General features: G+C 58.5%; 1 protein-coding gene across 5 annotated transcripts; it reads left to right on the top strand.

Annotated features, from left to right (window-relative positions):
* The first annotated feature begins 1,279 nt into the window (after positions 1–1,279).
* PPP1R12C (protein phosphatase 1 regulatory subunit 12C) lies at positions 1,280–22,130 on the top strand. Of its 5 annotated transcripts, none has more exons than XM_073796176.1 (22): positions 1,280–1,737; positions 5,579–5,709; positions 5,785–5,903; positions 12,013–12,172; positions 15,878–16,022; positions 16,112–16,186; positions 17,482–17,555; positions 17,636–17,763; positions 17,862–17,935; positions 18,198–18,356; positions 18,433–18,500; positions 19,118–19,255; positions 19,442–19,532; positions 19,652–19,735; positions 19,814–19,874; positions 20,029–20,114; positions 20,213–20,259; positions 20,371–20,434; positions 20,652–20,828; positions 21,108–21,158; positions 21,349–21,399; positions 21,493–22,130. In XM_073796176.1, the coding sequence occupies exons 1-22, from the start codon at positions 1,417–1,419 to the stop codon at positions 21,577–21,579; spliced, it is 2,391 nt and encodes a 796-aa protein (XP_073652277.1). In that variant the 5' UTR covers positions 1,280–1,416; the 3' UTR covers positions 21,580–22,130. The 5 variants fall into 5 exon arrangements, with proteins under 5 accessions (XP_073652277.1, XP_073652276.1, XP_073652275.1 ...); XM_073796175.1 differs by having other exon boundaries at positions 1,283–1,737; positions 20,032–20,114; positions 20,341–20,434; XM_073796174.1 differs by having other exon boundaries at positions 1,283–1,737; positions 20,341–20,434.
* Positions 22,131–22,537: the final 407 nt, after the last annotated feature.

Raw genomic sequence — 22,537 nt, 5'->3', positions numbered from 1 at the left:
GCTATCCCCTTTGTGTCCATCCCGACGGTCTCCAGGCCTCACGGGATTTGTAGTTTATTATAATTATAATTATTATTATTTTTGCACAAGCCCAGGGACTTCAGAGTGGGTAGGGCTGCTCTGACATCCCTTGGGAAAAAAGAATCTTGCTTCTGTTTGGATTTCAGCGCCGTTATGCTGAAACGTTTGCGCTTTTTATGGGTCTTTGTTCCGGTCTAAAAGTGCCTGCCTCTTTCCCAATGAGGATTTAAGTGCAGAGTGCTTAACATAAGGATTATTTCATGCTTTATGGTGCTATGTATGAGGCAATTCACTCTCCACATCTGTTCGATCTCCTCGCCCTGGACTACAAATCCCAGCATGGCTTGCGAGGATGTAGAGCCCGGACTACATTTCCCAGCGTGCTCCACGTCCCAAGGAGACAGTCAGTAGCGGGGAGGACCAGTGAAGGCTCTGGGGGAGCTGTCATTGTGGACCCCGTCTCTTCGGTTCCTTTCCCGATGTGACCCAGGGGTTCTATCAGGGACTTGGGGTGCTTTGGGACTCTGCCTAGGACCAACTGTGCCTTTAGGGGCGTGGCCCCGAGGACTACGTTTCCCAGCGTGCCCAGCGGCCGATCGCCGTGACCTTTGTACCGCAATCTTTACTTCCCAGCATGCCCCGGGAGGTCACCCAGGGATTGTCTTGGTCTAAGGGTTGCGGACTAAATTTCCCGTAGTGTCCTGACGTTTCCCACGACCTAGGTAATCCATTCATTCATTCATCCAAAATACTATTTCCGATCGCGTTTTATTAGGCTCAGGTCTTGGCACTGGGAGCAAGTAGTGCACACGGAAGACAAAAATTCCTGTCCTCCTGGGGCTTATTTCTAGATGAAGCGAGCAGACTTTTAGGACTTTTAGTCCTTCTAGGACTCCCGGGCTGTCAAGTCCATTTCCTACTAGGTCCCCAGGGGACAGTTCTTCGTCCTTTTGATGCTGTGCCCCTGGGGGGCACACCTGTAACCTTTAGACTCCATTTCCCAGCACTCGCAGGAGAATCCTCTCAATCATGTTTCCTTTCGACACCTCGGAGCTGCGAACTTCCCAGTGTGCCTCGGGGCCGATCGAGGCCGGAGCGTTGCCAAGAGCAATTTCCGCTTATGGACTCCATTTCCCAGAGCTCCCCGCAGCCTTCCGTGAGGCGGTTGCCATTCGCCTCTCCAGGCTGAGGACTCCATTTCCCAGAGCGCCCCGGGACGGCGGGGTGACGTCACGCGCCGGGCGGGGGCCAGTGGATACTTGGGCGGCGCGGGGCGGCGCGGGACGGTGCTGGGCGGGCGGTAGATCCCGGCGGCCCGTGGGCGGGCGGCGGCAGCTCAGGGCTCGGAGCTCGGCGCTCGCTCGCTCGCTCGTTCGCTCACGGGCTGGCGGTGCGATGTCGGGCGAGGATGGCCCGGGGGCGGGCTCCGGGGCGGCGGCGGCAGCGGCCCGCGAGCGGCGGCGGGAGCAGCTGCGGCAGTGGGGGGCGCGGGCGGGCGCCGAACCGGGCCCCGGGGAGCGGCGCGCCCGCACCGTGCGCTTCGAGCGCGCCGCCGAGTTCCTGGCGGCCTGCGCGGGCGGCGATCTGGACGAGGCGCGCCTGATGCTGCGCGCGGCCGACCCCGGCCCGGGCGCCGAGCTCGACCCTGCTGCCCCGCCGCCCGCCCGCGCAGTGCTGGACTCCACCAACGCCGACGGCATCAGCGCCCTGCACCAGGTCAGCGCCCCCGCCCGGGCCCGTCCCGGGGACCTGAATCGCCCTGGGTCTGCGCCACCTCGAGCACCCTCCCTCCCCTGTCCGAAGTCACCGTTGCTAGTCCTGGTCTGCGCCGTTGTTGCTGCTCCGGTCCCTGCCATCCCGTGCTGGCCCTCTTTTCCGCCCACCCACCTCGAGCTCCCTTCTTCCGACCCTGAGACACTTGAACTGACCCTGGTCTTTGCCACCCTGCGCCGCCCTCTCCCTGGACCCGAGCCATTGTTGACGGCCTCAGTCCAGTCCCTTCTAGTCTCGTCACTTCGCGCTGCTCTTTCCCGACCTTGAGCTCTCTTTACTAGTCTCGCCTGTGCCACCTCCACTGGTTCCACCTCTACTTTGTCATCTAATGCTGGACCTCTTTCCTGAGTCGGTGACACTTACAGCTCTACCGCTGCCCACAGTTTCCCCCTTCCAGGCAGGTATCACTTTCCTGGAGCATCCTCCTCCTCTTTCTTGGGCCTGTGCTGCTTCCCCCCTTGGTCTCTGGGCTGGGCCACCTCTTTGGCTAGGCCCAGGGCCTTTCACGCCACTTCTTTCATCCTTGGTCTGTGCCATCTGTTGCTGTCTAAGGATGCTTTTTCCTGAGCCCCTGCCTTCAAGGCTCTGTATTGTTTTTTTGGCCGTGGCTCGCAGCACGTGGGATCTCAGTTCCCTGACCAGGAATCGAACCCATGCCCCCTGCAGTGGAAGCGTGGAGTCCTAACCACTGGACCCCCAGGGAATTCCAGCTCTGTATTCTTGAAGGGGATGCTCCCCGGGTCTGGGTCACCTCATGCTGTCTCCCCGCCCCCCTTCACCCTCATGGCCTCTTCATTCTCCTTCTGCGGGCTGTGCCACCTCTTGTCTCCCACTGTAGGCCTTCTCTCGGAGATGTTTCTTCTTCTCCAGGCACCTCCTCTCTGCCTCTCCTCTTGCCTTGGCCAGACCTGCATCATCACCCTTTTTTTCTGGGAACTCTCAAAGCACCCACCTCTTCCTGGCTTCGGGACACCTCTCTGTCCTTTGGTCACCTTGCTTTCGCTGCCTGGATCCCCTCCTGTGGATTTGGGCAGGTTCTTTCTCCCGTAGCATGTGCCATTTCTCCCAGCCCCTCATCATATCACCTTCCCAAGGGGTCTAGCACCCTGTTTCTCCTCTCTGTCCACCCTGGGGCCCCCATGCCGTTCCAAAACACTCTGATTGCTGTCTCCAGGGTTCCTCTGAACCAGGGCCCCCCAAATGTCCCACAACTAGAGTTCTCTCTAGTTCTGTGTGCTTTTATCACTCCCTACCCCCCCTCCAGTGGGACCACCAGGCACAAGCCACAGAAGAGCTCTGTCCCCTCCCTCTGTCCCTGAGGCTGTCTGCCTCCTAGTCTCCTCGAATTGGTCCAGTCCCCAGCCCTCTTCTGTGCCGGAACCGCTAGGGTTTGGTTACTTTGGGGCCCAGAGAGGACCCTGGGAAGGAAACCTTGGAAGGGGGCAGAGGAGTGGGGTGGAGGCAGGAAGAGGCCCACTTCTCAGGTTCCCAGGAAGAGGAGAGGCTCAGCAAAGCAGAGTTGTCCTGAGTTCTGATCTCAGCTGCTCGACTTTGTGATCTCGAATTAGTGTCTTCTCTCTCTGTGCCTCAGGTTTCTTATCTGTTAATGGGGCCAGTAGTCAGCCCCTCCCTGGCAGGGCTCTGGCAAAGGAGGAAAAACACCCTTCAGGAAGCGGCTGTGGGCATCCAGTTGGGGAGTTGCAGCCCCTGGTCCAAGCACTACCCCTCCCCCCTTTCCCTTTCCCTACCCCCAGGCCTGTGCCCTGCAGAGGCCCTAGTGCTTTCTGGGACATTTTCCTCCATCTAGAGGAGGGTCTCAGAGCTTGGCACGCCCAGGAAAGGGGCCTCAGGTTTCATTGTCCCCCTTCCTCCGCCATCGTCCCTGCCCCGGCTCCCCTCGACCTTCCCGAAGGGGTTCTTGGCCCTGTGTTGCAGGCCAAGCCCCATTCCCCGCCCTCTCCCTTGGCCCAGACCCTGCAGAAGACCACCCCGGCCTGGCCTGTTAGGTGGGATCCCTCTCCCACTCCCGCTACAGGCGAGCACTCGGTAAACTCCCTTGCCAGGACTTTGCAGGAGGCATGAAGGATTAGGGCATCTGAGGTTCAGAGAGGGGAAGTCCCCGCCTAGGGTCACACAGCCAGCAAGCAGGGGTGCGGGGTTTGGGTCAGGCCTGGGCGTCTGCTGACCAACCCATGTTGCTTTGCCGAAGGCTGGCCTGGTTTTAGCACTGAAAGTCCCAGGTCCCAGGAAACCCCCAGACAGGCAAACCGGAGCAGTTGCCCACGTTATCTGGGTGAGTCCTGCGGCTGTGGTTTCTGTTCTGCATGGAGCAGGTCCCCAGGCATCAGCTCCCTGCTCTGGTCGGGTCCCTAGGCGTTCTCGAGCCTCAGCCCCAACCTCAGGCTGGTTTGTCAACTGCTAGACGAGGCTGGTATATTCTGCCCCCTCCCTAAAATTACCTTGTAATTAGTGGCCAGGGGTCCGGGGTCTGGAATAGGAATGACTGTGAGCCAGGATTCTTAGTTCTCAACAGGGAGGGGTGGGGAGTCTGGACCCCTGAGTCTGAGGGAGGGGGGGCTGGGGGCCTGGATTCTTGGATCCCTGGTGCCCAGGCCGCAGGCATCTTTCACATGGATGCCTGTGCCCGGCCAGGTCCTTGAAAGGGAAAGGCCCATCTCCCTCCTTGCCCCCCTCCCCCATCACCATGACAACCAAATGGAAATAAACGGAGCCCAGAGTTCATCCCGTTCCCAGGGCACGTGTGGCCCCCCTTTCACAGCCTGAGTTTCCATGACTTCATGCTCTTGGCCCTTGTAGCTCCCTCCCCCTTCTCCAGATGGATGGTTTTGGAGAGGTGAGGGAGCTGGAGGTTAACCTACCCTGAGGACCTGGGAGTCCAGGTCCACTCCTGTCCCTTAGCCCTTGCTCAGGTCCCAGCGCCCACCCAGTGTCCACACGCGCCCGGGGCTGAATCCCTTCTCTGGCCCCCACTTGGTGTGAGTGCTTGTCTCCTGGAGCTTTGATTCTTCCTCCATCAAACAGGACCCTGACAGCCGTAGGATTGGGGAAGATGCCCGTGCAAGCCCCTTGGTGCAGTGCCCTGTGCCTAGGAGACCCTCGGTGCAGGGGAGCTGCCTCTCCTCGGGCCCCAGGTCCCGGGCACACGCTAACTCAGTCATGTCTCCCAGTGGAGGAGGCCTGCCCGGGACCCTCACTCTGTCCCAGGTTTCCAGGGACCTGGTGACTTTACCAGCTCTGCACAGCCTTGGGCCCCAGGGGTCCAGCAGTCTCCCCTCCAGGTACAAGGCAGGGCCATGGTCAGTTCTTGTAGAGTATCTGTTGGATCTGAGGGAGGGGCTGGGGCCCTGGACCCCTGGGTCTGAGGGAGGAGGGGCTGGGCCTCCTCCCTTTGGTTCATCACTGGAAGCCCCATCCTTCGGTAGTGACTGTGGGTGTGTCTCATCTAACAAGCACCGTTCAGGATTCCTACACCTGGGTGTGAAGCCCCCCTCTCTTCTCTGTCCAGTTCCTCCTCTCATGGTCTCCAGTAAGCCCCAGATGCCTGGCTGACCTAACCACTGGGAAGCCGGGGGGTTTTAACAGCTGGATGGCTGGAGGGGCCTCCGGGGACAGGGTTGGTGTTTTCCAGAGCCATCTGGGTCTTCTCCTTGATTGTCAGGGCCGCTTGGCCCTGCATCTGCCTAGCGGTCCCTGCCAGGGGTCCTGCCGGCAGGGCATGCAGGGTCTGGACCAGGTGAAGGTGACAGCCTGTCCCTCCCCCCAGGCCTGCATCGACGAGAACCTGGAGGTGGTGCGCTTCCTGGTGGAGCAGGGTGCCACGGTGAACCAGGCAGATAATGAGGGCTGGACACCCCTGCACGTGGCCGCCTCCTGTGGTTACCTGGACATCGCCAGGTGAGGCGGGGAGGGTGGGCGGGGCCTGATGAGAACGGGCCGGACCCTTCCGCTCTGACCTCGCCCTGCCCCCAGGTACCTACTGAGCCACGGGGCCAACATCGCCGCGGTGAACAGTGATGGGGACCTGCCCCTGGACCTGGCCGAGTCTGACGCCATGGAGGGGCTGCTGAAGGTGGAGATTGCCCGCCGAGGTGGGCCTCGGGGGCTGCTGCGGGGCGGGCCCTCCGTTCCCGAGGACCCTGACTCTCTGGGCCTCAGTCCCTACATGGGAAGCGGGGTGTGAGTACCTACCCCCAGGGTTTTCCAGAGTAATTGGAGGAAGTGCTGGGCACAGAATAAGAGCGCAAACCGCTGTTGGCCTGCAGTGTCACCTTATCCTCGAGTGACTGTGGAAGTTGAGGTAGAGGCTTGTCCAGGGGTTCGTTGCGTGATTGCAGGTGATAGGAATTCTGCTGGGGTGTGGGTAGGGGAATGCACAGGCTTCTGGGGACCTGGTCTGTCCCGTGCTCAGGATCACTGAGCCCAGTGTCCTTAATATGGGGCCCAGGACCCCTCAAAGCTCTGTCTGGCCATGCTCATTTTTCTAGGGGGAGTGTGTATTACTTCTAGCAGGTTCTCACCTTCCCCCTGCCCCGCTACAAATAGCCGTCTGGGGCCAGTTGGTGTGCCGTGTGCGTGGCTGAGCTGGGGGCGGAGGACACGGGGCAGGTCAGGTGGGGGATGGCCAGCAGCTTCACCGCTTCACCCAGTCTCCCGCCGGAGCCCTGGGTCACAGCCCAGCTGTGGAGGTGACTGTCTCATCCGCAGAGCGAGGGTGGCAGCAGCAGTACCTCGCGGGTGGTCAGGGCTCAGTGGGTGGGAAGGTGTGAGTGAGCGCAGGGCCAGTGGGCCTGGCAGGTCTGGAGGGCTGCACAGGAGGTGCGGGCAGGCTGGTGAAAAGTAGATGCCGGGGCGTCCGAGGTGACGCCCAGACGGCCGGCTTGGCTCTGGGTGGGAGGGGCAAGGGCCCGCCCTTGGGCAGCTGTGTGTCGGTGGTCGTGAGAGCCACGCAGGGTATGGAGGTGCTGGTGGGCGAGCCGAGGTGGGCAGCTGAGGTCCAGGAGCCCTGCTTTGGTTCAGGTGGAGGGGAGTGGGAAGCAAAGGAAAGACAGAACCGGGGTTTTCTCCCTCCCCTTCTCCACCTTTTTATCTCAAAAAACTTCAAACTCAGAGGCAGGTTTTGATAGCAGTCCGATGAGTGCCCACACGACCTTCACTGAGATCTACCAGGGCTTTTCAGCAGCTTCATGGAGATACAATTCACAGTGTGTACAGTTCACCCTTTGGAAGTGTGCGATCTGGTGTTTGTTTTTAGTGTATTCACACTAAGTGTTGTGCATCCAACACCACATCGATTTTATTTTATTTTTTAAATTTTTATTATTTTTTAAAATGTTATTTATTTAGTTTTGGCTGCGCGGGCTTCAGCAGTTGTAGCACGCGGGCTCGGTAGTTGTGGCACGTGGGCTCTAGAGTGCAGGCTCAGTAGTTGTGGCGCTCGGGCTTAGTTGTTCCGCGGCATGTGGATGTGGGATCTTCCCGGACCAGGGCCCGAACCCATGTCCCCTGCATTGGCAGGCAGATTCTTAACCACTGCGCCACCAGGGAAGTCCCCACATCGATTTTAGATGATTTTGATCACTCCAAGAGAAATCCCACACCCCAGAGCTGTCATCCCCAGCCCTGCATCCCTCTCATTGGCTTTGTGTCTCTAGCTTTGCCTGTTCTGGACGTTTTGTATACGTGGAATCGTAAAGTATGGACTCAGGGATCTTTCACTTTTTGGCATGATTGCCCGTGTTCCCTCCCTCTCCTCTAGGGGTGGACCTCCCTGGGTCTCTCCCTGCACCTGGTTCTCATGTCACATCCAGCTCCCTCCACCTGGATCAGCCTTCGCCCTCCTCACCCTCCCTTGTTTCACACACAGGTCCCTCAGCTTGGACCTGGCTGTTTCTTCAGTTCTGCAGTTTTGGCAGGAACTTCTTAGCGAGTCCCTCCGGGAGACAGGCTCTGTCTCTCTGCCCCGTTACTGGTGATGTTAACCTTGAACCTCGTTCGGGGGGTTGCCCAGGTGACTCTACCGTGGAGGCATCTTCCTCCCTTTGTAGTTAAAAAGTAGTCTGAGATGGGGCTGGACACATAATACACTAATATGTATAAAATAGATAACTAATAAGAACCTGCTGTATAAAAAATAAATTAAATAAAATTTAAAAATTAAAAAAAAAAAGTAGTCTGCAGGGCAATGCGTGGAGGCCGCCAGGGGGTGGGTGGTCTCTCGGACATCCTGTGTGTTTCTGCAGGAAGTGCCTAGAGCTCACAACACCTTCTCACAGCAGCCCATGTTCCCCTTTTGCGGGGCGAAGGTTGGGGGATGTTGGCTTGTAGGGCCGACCAGGCACAAAGGCCTGTGGTCCTACTGGGAGGACGCTCTGCTGCACTGCTGGGGGTGGGAGGCACCTGCCAACAGCACTGCAGCCTCCGCCTCCGGAGTCGGGTGGCTCCTGCCCCACAGCTCCGCGATGCTCGCCTTCACACGGAAGCCTCAGCGAAGCGTGGTCGTCAGAGTCTCTGTATTTTACCACAGTTTAAAAAAGAAGGGCTTCCCTGGTGGCGCAGTGGTTGAGAGTCCGCCTGCCGATGCAGGGGACACAGGTTCGTGCCCCGGTCCGGGAAGATCCCACATGCCGTGGAGTGGCTGGGCCCGTGAGCCATGGCCGCTGAGCCTGTGCGTCCGGAGCCTGTGCTCCGCAACGGGAGAGGCCGCAACAGTGAGAGGCCCGCGTACCGCAAAAAGAAAAAAAGAAAAAAATAAATAAAATAAAATAAAAAAGAAGACAATTTATGGGCTTAGGTAACTGCGGTCTAGGAGTTTTATGGACTTGAGGCGTGGTTTGATCGAGGTGCACAGAGTCAAAAGAATCCCTCCATCACTGCTGAACTCTGTGTTGACTTCATTCTTAGACAGCTTCTCTCCGTGAGGTATTGATTCTGAGCATGGCTGCTAGCAGTGCAGGCTGATGCCCCAGCAGAGCTAGAACGCAACTCCTCCGTAGTCCCATCCACAGTCCTCTGCCTGACACTCTTAGGGCCACCTTGGTCACAAGCTTGCCCCTGAGCCATTCACGGTGGCACGGAGGATGGTCAGGCCTGGTGAAGTGGTCACCCATGGAGCCGGGCTGTGGGCTCAGCCACATCAGCTGAAAGCAGGGGTCAGGAAAAGGCAGAAGTCTTCACGGAGGCGGGAGACTGGATGCCTGCAGGTCCAAGCAACAGCTCCACTGCAGATGCTCTTCCCACGGCCCGGGCCACAGGGACACAGTCCAAGCACAGGACTCTCTGGCCGCTTGCTCAGAAGGGCCATGGTCGGACCCACAGGGACTTGGAACTGGGCAGGGAGGACACGTAAAGTGTTTCTGAAGCGTTTGAAGCAATCACTTGGAATCCTAACATCAGGACAGTGGACGTGGGGCAGTTACTCTCAGAGACGGGCAGCTTTGACAGTCAGTTCCAGTGATGGCAAGGCAGAGCACTCTTATCTCTGGCCGGCAGGAGTGCGGGTGATTCCAGCCACTGTGGGAACCAGCTGGACAGCATGGATTACAGCTGGAGATCCACATTCCTAGTGTTCCAGCACTCCTAGGCCACCCGATGGAGGCTTCAGTGTTGAGAGGATGTGGCCGACACCCAAGGGCGAACGGATCAGTCAGTAATCTATAAATGAGTGATCCAAGCAGTGGTCGGCAAACGCTTTAGGCAGTAAATTTTTTTTTTTTTTTTTAGCCACACTACATGGCATGTGGAACTTCCCCAACCAGGGATTGAACCCAGGCCCCCTGCCATGGAAGCTCAGAGTCTTAACCACTGGACCACTGGGGAAGTCCGTAGGCAGTAAATATTTTAGGCTTTGCGGGACATGCTGTCAGGTTGCAACCACTCTACCCTGCTGCTGTGGTGGGGAAAACAGCCAGGGAGGATATGTAAATGAGTGGGTGTGGCTGTGTTCCAATAAAACTTTACTTACAAACACAGGCGACCGTCCAGAAGAGGCAAGTCCGCAGTGACAGGAAGTGGATTGGTGGTTGCCAGGGGCTGGGGAGGGACTGCTTAATGGGGTACGAGTTTTCCATTTGGGGTGATGAGAAAGTTGAGGTACAGATAGGGTCAGTGGTTGCACGTTGTGAAAGTCCTAAAAGCCACTGAGTCGTACGCTTGAAAATAGTGAAATTGGGCTTCCCTGGTGGCGCCGTGGTTGAGAATCTGCCTGCCGATGCAGGGGACACGGGTTCGAGCCCCGGTCTGGGAAGATCCCACATGCCGCGGAGCGGCTGGGCCCATGAGCCACAACTACTGAGCCTGCGCGTCTGGAGCCTGTGCTCCGCAACAAGAGAGGCTGCGATAGTGAGAGGCCCGCATACCACGATGAAGAGTGGCCCCCACTTGCCGCAGCTAGAGAAAGCCCTCGCACAGAAACGAAGACCCAACACAGCAAAATTAAATAAAATAAATACATACATAAATAAATAAAATAGTGAAATTGGTAAATTTTATGTTAACCAAACTGGTGGCCCGCACGTGCAGGCTGTAGTTTGCCAACCCCCATGAGGAGCTCTGTTAATAAACATGGGCAAATCTCGGCAAAGAGCAAAGCTGCAGAAGGATGCGTTTGAACACGCAGGATACTAACTGTGGTTGCTGAATAAAAGATTGGCAAACTCTGCCCTTCCCTGCCCGCAGCAAGGCGCCTGCATCTATAATAGGACTGAATGTAGGTGATTCCCTTTAAGGAGGTCGGGGAGGAGAGAGGGAGGGGGGGGTCCCTGAGTGCCTGGCACTCTCCTGGCCTCCACCCCAGCCTGGGCCTGCGGGATGGGCCCTAGCCAGCCAGACATTCCTGGAATAGCTGCCCCTGGGAGTCCCCGCCAGCCAGGGGACCCTAAGGTAATAAATTGGCGTTTAGTCCGAGTGCCCAGGTGCCACCGGGTGGCGCCAGTGCGCAGCTGGACCCGGACAGATTCGGTCCCGGCGGGGATTGCGTTTCTGGGATCCTCCGGGTAGACCCGGGGCAGCATTTCCAACCTGCAGTAAGGGTGTAACCAGTTTCCCGTTCAGGAAAGCAGATTGATGAAGGTGGTTACCTCTGGGGCCGCGGGGAGGGGCACCCTGTCACTGCCTCTGTCGCCTTGCACTGCCGTAAGCCAGGCGACCGTACACCGCGTCGTCGCCAGTGCTGTCCAGTGGAAAGCCAGAGTCAGCCACAGGCGTAACTGAGAATTTCCAAGTAGGTGCGTGGAAAAACAAAAACAGTTGAAGTTAATTATAGTAATATAGTGATTTAATCCAGTACGTCCGAGACATTATCATTTCAATATGTAATCAATATGAAAAACTACGCGTGAGCTGCCGCACACTTTTTTCCTGTGCTTCGAAATCCAGTGTATTTTACGTTTACAAGGCGTCTCAGTGGGAAGTAGCCACAGTTCAGGGGCTCCGTAGCTGCACGTTGCTGACGGCTGCTGAGCAGGGCGGCTCAACTCTGTGCAGCGCTTGGGTGAGTGAGAAATTTCACAATCGAAAAACTAACAGCCAGTAATACACTTCCCAGGAGAGAGAGTACACATTCCTTAGAAGAGACTGTTTTTGACTCCCGTCTCAATAGTTCATAACGTGCAAAGTACAGATTCTCCGTGACAGTCTAAAGGTAGTATTCCAGCCTCAACAAGGCTGCCCGTTTTGATCCACAGTCAACTTATGTTTAAAGTCATAACGTGCCTTTTGCATCCATAAATGCAGTACAGTTTTCCATGAGACCAGTTGACTACAGTGAAATTGGCGAGTGAGGAAGCATGCTGGCCTCGCACAGATTGTGCAGGTGACAGCAGGGAACAGCAGCTGGTGGGAAGGTGCCGCTGCCCCAAGGTACGGGCACTGTTTAGTGGCTTTTTGCCTGGTTTATCCTACTCATGAGTGATAACGGTGACAAAACACACAAAGATGCTGGGCTAAGGACTGTATCTGTAGTGATAGGAAGTGTAAGATGTAAGATTCCTGCGCCCTCCATCCTCCCAGCCCCCAGCAGTGACTCAGAGACCCTTAGTGGACCCCAGGGCTTCACGGAGCATGGTTGGGAAGTAACAGAGCTAGTTCAGAGCTAGTCCTCCCAGAGGAGGCTCAGAGCAGAGGGACCAGGCCAGGTGCCACTCTGTGCTTCCTGGGTCTCAGGGTGGGAGTCCCACCTATCCCCCCTTCTCGTCCTCCCAGGTGTGGATGTGGAAGCAGCCAAACGGGCCGAGGAGGAGTTGCTGCTTCACGACACAAGGTGCTGGCTGAACGGGGGCGCCATGCCAGAGGCCCGGCACCCCCGCACGGGGGCCTCTGCCCTGCACGTGGCCGCCGCCAAGGGCTACATCGAAGTGATGAGGTGAGCTGGGCCGGTGTAGACCCTCCCTCTTCCCCTGCCCCTTGCGCTGGGCCAGCCTGTTGCTTCTCACTGTCTTACACCTTCTTGTGGATTTTGTCCATTCCCTCCCTTTTCTAATTCATGTACCTAAGGCCATGCATTTCCCTCTAGATACAGCCTTAGCTGCATCCATAAGTCTTGATGTGCAGGCTTCTCCCTGTCCTTCAGTTTAAAACATTTTCCAACCTGTAGTCTTCCTTGACCCAGGGATCATTTAGAAGTATGTCATTAATTTCCAAATACATGGGATTTTCTAGTCGTTGTTGAATTACACGTATACCTCATTTTATTGTGCTTCGCCAGTAGTGCTTTTTTGTTTTTTTTTTACAAATTGAAGATTTGTGGCAACCCTACGTTGTCAGATGAAGGCGAACGTTTTTTAGCAATAAAGTGTTTTTTAATGTATGTACATTTTTTTAAAGACATAATGCTGTACACATAACAGACTTAACTTTTATATGCACTGGCAAACCAAAAAATCAATGTGGCTCGCTTTATTTCAACATTTGCTTTGTTTCGGTGGTCTGGAACCAAATCCTCAATATCTCCGAGGTCTGCCTGTACTCACTTCCTGGCTCACTTGCACTGTGGTCAGAGAACAGGTTCTCTGTGATTCCAGATTTCTGGAATTCATTGAGGTTTGCTTCATGCCCCAGTCTGTGTAAGCTGGAATGCTTCATAACCCAGTCTGTAAGCTGGAAAAGAATTGTGGTGTTAAGTACAGCGTCCTGTATAGGTCATTAGGTCCACTTTGTACTCATGCTATTTAAATCTTCTGTATCCGTAGTGATTTTTTTCCCCCATCTGCTTATTCTCTCAGTTGCTGTGAGAAGTGCAGTAAAACGTCTCACGATGGTTGTGGATTTTTGCTGTTTCTCCTTGTAGTTGTGTCAGTTTTTGTGCTGCATATTTCAAGGCCAGGTTATTTGGTGCATCTATATTTTAAATTGTTGCAGCGTGTACTCTCTGCTTCTCATCCTCACCTTGGTCTTGTCCATTTCTGAGTGCCTCACTCCTTCCTGTCAGTAGTTGGTTCTACTTCTTATCATCAGACTCCCCTGTTCTCTCTTTATTTTTTCCCTCTCTCTCATGTGATGTTCTACTTTATATTTAGTATATAAACGGAGTCCAGATGAATCTCTCCATCTCTGCTCACCTCTGTGTTAATGAATTTTTAGAAAGGTCTTCCAGGGGAATTCCCTGATGGCCTAGTGGTTAGGATGCTGGGCTTTCATTGCTGTGGCCCAGGTTCAGTACCTGGTCGGGAAACTGAGATTCCGAAAGCTGCACGGTGGGGCTGGGGAAGAAAAAAAAAAGGAAGCTTTTCAGCGAGGAGCTTAAGATGACGCCTAACAGCTCCAGCCTCATGTCCTGGCTGCTTCCCCTCATTCAGAGGTAGAGTGCCTCGTCCTCCGTAGTTCCAGCGAAAGTCCTGGGTCTGATACTCACTGGGCTGCCTGGCACACCTGCTCATCCCAGGGCTGGTCCCTGTGGCAAGGAGGGTGGGACGGTCAGGCCCGGTGCTGTGCCCAGCCCTGGAAGCTGTGCCCTCTTCTACCCGTGGCTTCCACCCCTGAGCCTCAGGTGGCTGCTTCAGCTCCTGCCCTTGAATCTGTGTCCCAGCCAGCAGGAAAAAGCAGGGGGCAAAAGGAGCAAATGTCCATGTCTTTTAAAAGGACAGTCCAGAAGCGGCGTACACACTGAATACTGACATCCCATTTGCCAGACCCTTCTCGGCTGGCCGCTCCTAGCTGTGAGGGAGACTGGGAGATTCTGCCTCAGCAGGCAACCCCTGAAAGCTGGGCGCCATGTTTTTTTTTTTAGAAGCGTCTTCCCAGGGCAGGGGGCCTCATCTTCATTCAGGGCTCTGCAGTGGCTCCCCACCTATTTATTTGGCTGCCCCAGGTCTTAGATGCAGCACACAGGATCCAGTTCCCTGACCAGGGATTGAACCCAACCCGGGCCCCCTGCATTGGGAGCACAGTGTCTTAACCACTGGACCACCGGGGAGGTCCCTGGGTGCCATGATTAAAGGTGGAAGGAGAGTGGATATTCATGGACAGCCTCATTCTCTGCCACAGAACTGAAACGCTTTGGCCTTAGAGATACTCACTGACTGTAATTTCATTTCTGCCCCTTAGTATGGGTTTACAACCAGGTCTATCTATGGACTGCATTTTTGGAAGAATGTAGCTGACATTCTCCTCGTTAAAGATGAGTGGCAGGGTAAAGGTGTACATTTCTTTGATGCTGTTCACTCAACACTTACTGAGCACCTGCTGTATGCCAGACCATCTTTTAGGTACTGGGGATATAGCAGCAAACGAGACAGATCTGGGCCCATGTGCAGTTCGCAGCCTTGTCGAGGAGACAGACAGAGAAGTGACTGAGGAAGCCGGTCACATCACATGGCCCTGAGTGCTCAGGGAGGGGTCCTCAGCCTCCACCCTGGTGACGTGGGGCTGGATAACCCTGGGGGCCTGTCCTGTTCATGGGGGTGGGACACTGACCTCCACCCACTAGGTGCCAGGAGCCACACCCCACCGCAGTCACGACAACCAGGCACATCTCTGGGCGTTGCCCAGCGTCCCTTGGGGGTCAGCGTCGTCCCCAGTTGAGAACCACTGGTCCAGAGGGATATAAACAGGGCAGTGGGGGAGAGCGAGTGTGGTGGGGAGGTCCCCTTCGAGATTCGGGGAGGAGGTTGTGACTACCGAGAGGGTGGCCGCGTGAAAGGCACTGATGCCTCGAGAACGTTCACTGGGCAGAGAGAACAGCGGAGCCCAAGGTGGGCGCATGCTTGGGGCAGGAGCGGACGCCCGCACGGCTGGAGCAGATGAGCTGGGGGCCCGCAGAGGCGCTTTTGTTTAAAGGCTCTTTACAAGGTACCTCGTCTCTCCGCCTTTCCCACCTTGCTTCAGCTCTTTCTCACTGACACGGAACCTAAATGCAGTTCTCTAAAAGCCCGCGTGTCTACCCTACGCTGAGTTTGCAGAATTGCCCTGGACCAGATCGTGTGGTCTAAGGTGGTGATTATCTCACGGGAAAGAACCGTCTAAGCCAGGGGTTCTGTCTCGGCACTGGTGGCATTTGGACCAGATCGTTCCTGGCTGTGGGCCCATCCTCTGTGCTGTGGGTTGTTTAGCAGCATCCCTGGCGCCGACCCACTGATGCTTCTGGCGCCCACCCCTACGTTGTGACATCCAGAAACATCTCCAGACACGGCCAGACGTCCCCAGGCGGCTATGTGGTCCTGGTTGAGAACCGCTGCTCTGAGCCAGAGGGGTCCTGGAAGAGTGCTGCCCCCAGGCCGCCCCTTCTGGGGTCTCATCCTTTCTCTAGGCTTGGGTGCTGGGGAACCCCTGCCCTCACCTCCCCTGGAGCTGTCTCACAACCAGGGGTGACGCTCAGAAGAGTTGAGCATTGCAGGTACAAGAAGCAGGGTTCCAGAGGCCACGTGCTAGGCCAGGAGAGGAGTCAAAGCGGTGGCAGAGAGGGTCACTTCCGGGAGAGGGCGCCTTGGGGCCATGACGCTTCACCCCCTGGCCCAGGACCGGTTTCGGTACTGTCACAGCTGGTACTGCCACCACAGCACAGCTGGCCGACCTTAGCTCTTGGCCCTTAGCCCCTGTCCTGGTCCTTGACCTGAGCCTCCCTGGCCCCCAGGCTGCTGCTTCAGGCCGGCTACGACCCGGAGCTGCGGGATGGGGACGGCTGGACGCCCCTGCACGCCGCAGCCCACTGGGGCGTGGAGGACGCCTGCCGCCTGCTGGCGGAGCACGGCGGGGGCATGGACTCGCTGACGCACGCGGTGAGGGCCGGTCCGGGGCCCGGGGACCGGTGGGGGCTGGGAGGGCCCGTCCACCAACTCCTCACCTGCCTTTTCCCCTCCCCACCCAGGGGCAGCGTCCCTGTGATCTAGCGGATGAGGAGGTGCTGAGCCTGCTGGAGGAGCTGGCCCGGAAGCAGGAGGACGTGAGTGTCTGTCTACAGCCAGGAGGGAGGGCCTCCACGTCCCTGGGGACCTGCCCTTCCCTGGCCGGTGACCTGGGCCCAGTGGGGAGCCAGGAGGAGGGGCACAGCTGGGCACTAGGGGGAGGCGGGGCCTTGGGCCCCGGGGGACCTTGGGATGCAGATGGCAGTCATCTATCCAGGCTTGGGCTGGGCCTCGTCACCCCTGGGACGCCCCCCCGCCAGCACTGGGCCAGGCCTTGTTGCTGGAAAAACGCAGAATGAAGGGGTGAACGGTGCGGACTCGGGGTCTGAATCCCAGCTCTGCCATGGATTTGCTGTGTGAGCTCAGGCCAGTCACTTAACCTCTTTGGGCCTCGGTTACCTCATCTGTAAAATGGGGATAGCACGGCGCACTTTATGAGTTACATGTTCTGTTACGTGGAGTACGTATTATGCTATGAGTGGTATGTATGTAACTAAACAAAAGCATTCAGAACCCTGCCTGGCACACAGTAAGCACTCTTAGGTGGCAAGAAACATCTCCTGAGGCCTTCTGGGGCCAGGCCCTCTGCCTGGAGCTTCTGGCGAGTGGCAGGTAGACAGGACCAGACCCCGTGTTTACAGCTTGGCTGTGGCAACACGGAGGGAGACGGTCCTGTTTCCGGCTTGGCGGACTTGGGCAGCTTCCTGGGGACCAGGGCTCGCACACTGTTGAGGGAGCAGTACGTGCAGAGGCTCAGGGGTGGGGAGTCGTATGGTACCGGGAATTTGGAGAGGGGCAGACCCCGAAGGGCCTTGAATGCCAGGTGAGGAGGCTGGGGGCTCTGGGAGGGCGTTTAGTGGGTGAAGCAGGGTCTCTGAGAGGTGGGGGCACAGACGAGGCCTGGGGGTGTCTGGGAAGGGAGACCTGCAGCACAAGGGGTTTGCTAGGAGGGGCGGGGGAACTGCTGTGCAGGCTCCGAGGTGTGAAGACACAGCAGTCGGGGAACTGCGCCCTGAGATGCCATTTGGGGGCTGGGCCTGACAGCGAGCCTTAAGGGAGGAGGCCGGGCCTGGCAGCCCGTGTCCGGTGTGCTGAGGGGTTGGGGAGAAGATTGGGTAGCTCGCCCCTGGGAGGTAGAGGCCAGGAAGCCTGGGGGCCCCTGAGTACTGGACGACTCATTTGAGACCCAGGGCGCCATGTCTAGGAAAACTCAGCGAGTGCACAGATCATCTCATTCCCCCCTGTACCACCTCCACCCCGGCACAGTTGTATGTGGGACCCAGGAGGGTCTGCGTGTTCTGCCCCTCCCCAGTGGCCCCCTTCCCCCTTTCAGCTTCGGAACCAAAAGGAAGCTTCCCAGAGCAGGGGCCAGGAGCCCCAGGGGCCCTCCAGCAGCAAACACCGAAGGTAGGGGAGAAGCGCCTGGAGGGTGGGTGGGCTGGAGGTTCCCCAGGGCTTGGACCCCAACGCCCTCCCCTTCCCACCAGGAGCTCTGTATGTCGTCTGAGCAGCCGTGAGAAGATCTCCCTCCAGGACTTGTCCAAGGAGCGCCGGCCTGGTGGGGCAGGGGGGCCCCCAATCCGGGACGAGGATGAGGGAGAAGAAGGCCCCTCAGGTGAGGGGCTGGGGGGCTGGGGTCCTGAATCTGGAGAGGAGGGGGCTGCGGGAGGAAGGGCTGGTGCTCAGAGACCTCTCCTGCTTCCCACGCTGTAGAGCCACCTCCTGCAGAATCCAGAACGCTCAACGGGGTCTCCTCCCCGCCACCCTCTAGCCCCAGGAGCCCCATGGTGAGTCTGGGTTCCCGGAGGCCGTGCTGGCCCGGGAGGTTGTGGGGGGCGTAGCCGTAAAGCCTGTGAACCTCCTGTCAGGGCAGGTGTGGTGAAGACTACAGTTCCCAGAATCCTCTGGGACAACTGACTGCCTTTTCCTGACTGTGCCTGTCCTCCCCACCCCCCAGTTGTAGTTTGTGGTGGTCCTTTTGGGGGTAACACTTGAAGTTCTTGAGAAGTAGGACCCTCTCCCTGTAACTGATACCCTTCCCTTCTCCAGACCCCCGACGAGGCCCCCTTCTCCACGCGCTTTGGCCTCCAGAAGACGGGGAGCTCTGGGGCCCTAGGCCCTGCGGAGAGGCGGGGCGCCGAGGGTGCCTCGGGGGCTGGGCTGCAGCGCTCCGCCTCCTCCTCGCGGCTGGAAGGGACCTACACTCAGGTGAGCAGGGTGAGGGGCAGGGGACCAGACCCTGCCTAGTCAAGGAGAATAGCCCCCTCCTCTCCTCTCCCCGCAGGCCAGGGAGCCCCGTCTTGCCAGAATTACCCCCACTCCCTCCCGGAAGGTGCCGGAGTCCTCTGCCCCGTGAGTCTGACGGCCCGGGTCCCGCCGGGAGTGGGGCAGGTCTGGGCCCCTGTCTTGTCAGCCTTTGCTCTCTGGGGTCTGGTCCCTGCCTCCCACTCTTGGCCTCAGTTTCCCTTTTGGTGCATCAAGTAAAAGCTCACAGTAAAACTCCAAGGCCACCGTGATCCGGCCTCCGGCGGCCCCCACCCCCCTCTCCAGCCCTCCGCCCTCCTTTCTGACGCGGGCTCGCTCCTGCGCGGGCCCTTCACTGTGGCTCCCCACTCACCCCCACAGGGCTTCCTTCCTCCCTCTCTCAGGTTTGTTTGAATGTCAGCTTCTCAGGGAGGCCCACCAGCCCCACTGCACTCACTGCCCCAGCCTCCGGACACGCACACCTCCGGCCTCCTGTCCTTGCTCTGTCTTTTCTTCTCCAGGGTGCTTCATTCTTCTGACGTACCATGTGGTGTCCTGAGCTTTCTGTGGTTATCCTCTCTTTTGCTTGCATCTTTTCTGCTCAGATTTGACTCATCGGGGCAGAGATGATTTGTTTCTTTTTCTTGTGCTTCTTGCTGTATGTGTGGTACCTGCCATGTAACGCAAGCTTGAGTAACATTTGCTGATTGAATGCGTTCACACAGGTCTGAGATCTCCAGGCCTCCTCCTCCCTTGGGTAACTCCACTCATGCCTCCAGGATTCCGGAGCCCGAATCCCCAGTGAAGCCAAATGTCCCCGTAGCCTCTGCAGCGCCCCCAGCGGACTCCCGCGACCGCCGGAGGTGAGGTGAAGAGGCCTGGGGGCAGGAAGCAGCTGTCTCCCCAGCTGGGAGACAGCTGCCTTACCCAGGAGTCCCAGGGTTGGCGCTGAGGTCCTCTGGCCGAACTTGACTCCCCCAGAGAGTGTCAACCATGGGATGGGACAGGGTCCAAAGGAACCCTCTCTGAGGTCGGGGCCCTTCGCTCAGGTCCTACCAGATGCCTGTACGGGACGAGGAGTCTGAATCTCAGCGGAAAGCTCGCTCTCGCCTCATGCGCCAGTCTCGGAGGTCCACGCAGGTGTGGGATGGGGGCCTGGACCCCTGGGTCCGCGGGAGGAGGGCCTGGGGGCCTAGACTGTCCTGAAGGGGCTGGGCCCTGAGTCCTGGACCCCCTGACTGCCCCCTTCTCCGTGCCAGGGTGTGACTCTGACAGACCTTAAAGAAGCAGAGAAGGCTGCAGGAAAGGCCCCAGAGCCAGAGAAGTCGTGCCTGCAAAGCCTGGTGAGAGGGTTCAGGTGCCCGGGCAGGGGGTGGTACAAGATGCCCTCGTCCTCTGACCCCCGTGCCCCTCTCCCACAGGACCCTTCCCGGCGACCCCGAGTCCCCGGGGTCGAGAACTCTGATGGCCCTGCCCAGAGAGGTGAGGTCTGGTCTCTGGGAGGTGGTCAACCTGGGCCCACCGGCTCCCTCCTGCTACAGTCTTACTGTTTTCCTGGGGGTTGGGCCCAGAGACCCTGACCCTGCAGAGGGGACCCCTCCACAGATCACTGGGCTGACTCCTGCCCCTCCCCCAGCAGAGGCGCCTGACGGCCAAGGGCAAGGACCACAGGCCGCCGAGGAGCACCGCAGAGTCAGCAAGGAGTGGCGGGGACCTGCCGAGGTGCGGGGCGGGGCCCAGGCGGGCCGAGCTGGGGCTGTGGGCCGGCCTTGGAGGTGGGTTGGGGGTGGAGCCAAGCTGAACCCCACCTCCGCCCACAGGGGGAGGAGGCGGAGCCGGCGCCTGCAGACCGCAGCCCAGGATCCAGGTACAGGGTGGGCAGGAAGGGTTTGGGCTGTCTGTGGGGCCGTGGGCGCGCCCCATGACGCCCTCCTTGCCCTCACCCCAGCACTCCCGAGGGCGGCCCCTCTTCCCGCAGGCAGCGGGACCTCAACCCAGAACCAGAGCCAGAATCAGAAGAGCCTGATGGAGGCTTCAGGAAGGTTCGCGATCCCACCCCACGATCGTGCCATTAACCCCCACTTGCTGGCTTGTATATACCTGCCCTCCTGCCCCCTACTTAGTGGCTCTACCTGACCGATCCGGGCATCCTGCTCTTTTCCGGCCCCACCTGAGCCACAGTCACCCCCTTTCCCTGCAAACATGCGGCATCTCAGCCGGCAAGCCTGACCCCCGTGTCCCTCCTCCTGGGGCCCCCAGCTGTATGCAGAGCTGCGCAGTGAGAACGAACGACTTCGCGAGGCCCTGACCGAGACCACACTGCAGCTGGCGCAGCTCAAGGTGGAGCTGGAGCGTGCCACGCAGGTGAGGACGCCGCGGCCCTGGAGGTGGTGGGAATTGGCCGGCGTGTCAGTGCTGGCTCCGGATCCCTGGGAGGTAGGGCCAGAGCGTCGAGGGGAGGGGCCTGAGTGGTGGGGGTACTAGGACCCTTGGGAGGAGGAGCGTGGGCAATGAGGGGGCGAATGAGGGGCAGAGCTAAGATCTCGGAGGCGGAGCCTGGTCCAAGAGGGGCTGGGCTTGTGGTCCTGAGCAGTAGGTGGGGAGGTCTGGGCCAGCCAGGAGTCTGCCTTTCCCCCTCTCACTGCTGGTTTCCCCCTTCTGGCCATTGCGGTTTGGACGTTTCTCAGAGCCCTGCTCTTTTTGTGTCCTCACCAGAGGCAGGAGCGATTTGCAGAGAGGCCCGCCCTTCTGGAGCTGGAGAGATTCGTGAGTAAGGGTGGCTGGAGCCGGGCCAGCTGTGTCCCCAGCCTTACAAGCTCAGGCGGGTCTGGATGAAGAGGGCCACACTGACCTTCTAACGTGCCCCTCTGCCCATTCCCCGCCTCTCTCAGCCATACTTGACCTCCGGCCCTCCCCGACCCCCGGTCCCTCGTCCTCACCTTCCCGTTTATTCCAGGAGCGCAGGGCCCTGGAGCGGAAGGCAGCGGAGCTGGAGGAGGAGCTGAAGGTGAATGCTAATGGGGAGCTGAGGGCAGAGCGAGGGTGGGCAGTGGGTGCAGCCTGCCCAGGGCCACCTGGCTGACGCGTTCCCACCTCGCAGGCCCTGTCCGACCTCCGGGCTGACAACCAGCGACTCAAGGATGAGAACGCAGCCCTGATTCGCGTCATCAGCAAACTCTCCAAGTGACTCTGGAGGAGGCCCTTCCCCCGCACCCATATTTATACAGCTGCTTCTGCCACATGCACCCCTTCCTTTGCGTGAACACGAGTGACAGGGCTCCCGGGGAGTCTCTGAGAAGCCATAACCTCCCCTCGGGACCTCCAGACTGGGAGGGGAGTACAGAGTCCCCAGGAGCCAAGGGGGGCCATCCGAGGCCAGGATGGAGGCGGAGGCCGAGCCAGGTAGGGGGACGTCGCTGAGGGGGGACTGGGGCTGGAGGCGGGACCAGGAAGGAACCGAGGACCAAGAAGCACCAGGACCAGAGTGGCCGCCCAGAGGTCCCCCCTCACGTGTGATGCCACCCTCATCACCCCTCCCACTCGTGAACAGGGATCCGAGAATGTGCCAATAGTCCCTCTGGCCTCGGCCAGGTGGGCCTGTGTATAGGGTCCGTGTGCAATAGGGAGGGATGTCTTCTATTTTTTGCTGCCCCCTCGCGGCCCACTGTCTGGGGCAGGGGGAGAAGGTATTTTCGAGATAAAGCACAGGCACCACAAATAAAAGTCGTGAAGTTGCCACTCAGTGGCTGCGTCCTTGGCTGGAGGTGGGGCGCTGCTTCCCATTCCCGTGCTGGGGCTGTGCCTGCCCGTCACGGGGTGGGACAGGGCTTCAGGAAGAGCGGTCAGTTGGAACAGAGGTCCCAGTCCAGGGCCCACGTGGTCACAAGTCGGCTTGGTACAGAGCAGGAAGGGTCAGCCGGGCGAGGGGTAGGGGCTGTGAATATTGGGTTGGGGAGCTTGGGTCTTGCCATCACTGCTTTTGAAACAAATTTGAGTCAGTTGCCAACATTTAAAACTTGGGGTAGTTCACATATAAAAGTCCGGGGATTTGACTTTTCTGAATAAACAGGACTCTGACAGTGCGAGCTGTTCAGTCCTGCACGGCAGCACTTGGCTGGAGCCAAGTAGGAGCTGTCCTCCAAGTT

This window comes from Tursiops truncatus, chromosome 19 (assembly GCF_011762595.2).
Source record: "Tursiops truncatus isolate mTurTru1 chromosome 19, mTurTru1.mat.Y, whole genome shotgun sequence".
In the NCBI taxonomy this organism is placed as follows: Eukaryota; Metazoa; Chordata; class Mammalia; order Artiodactyla; family Delphinidae; genus Tursiops; species Tursiops truncatus.
This window is presented reverse-complemented; position numbering and strand designations above follow the sequence as displayed.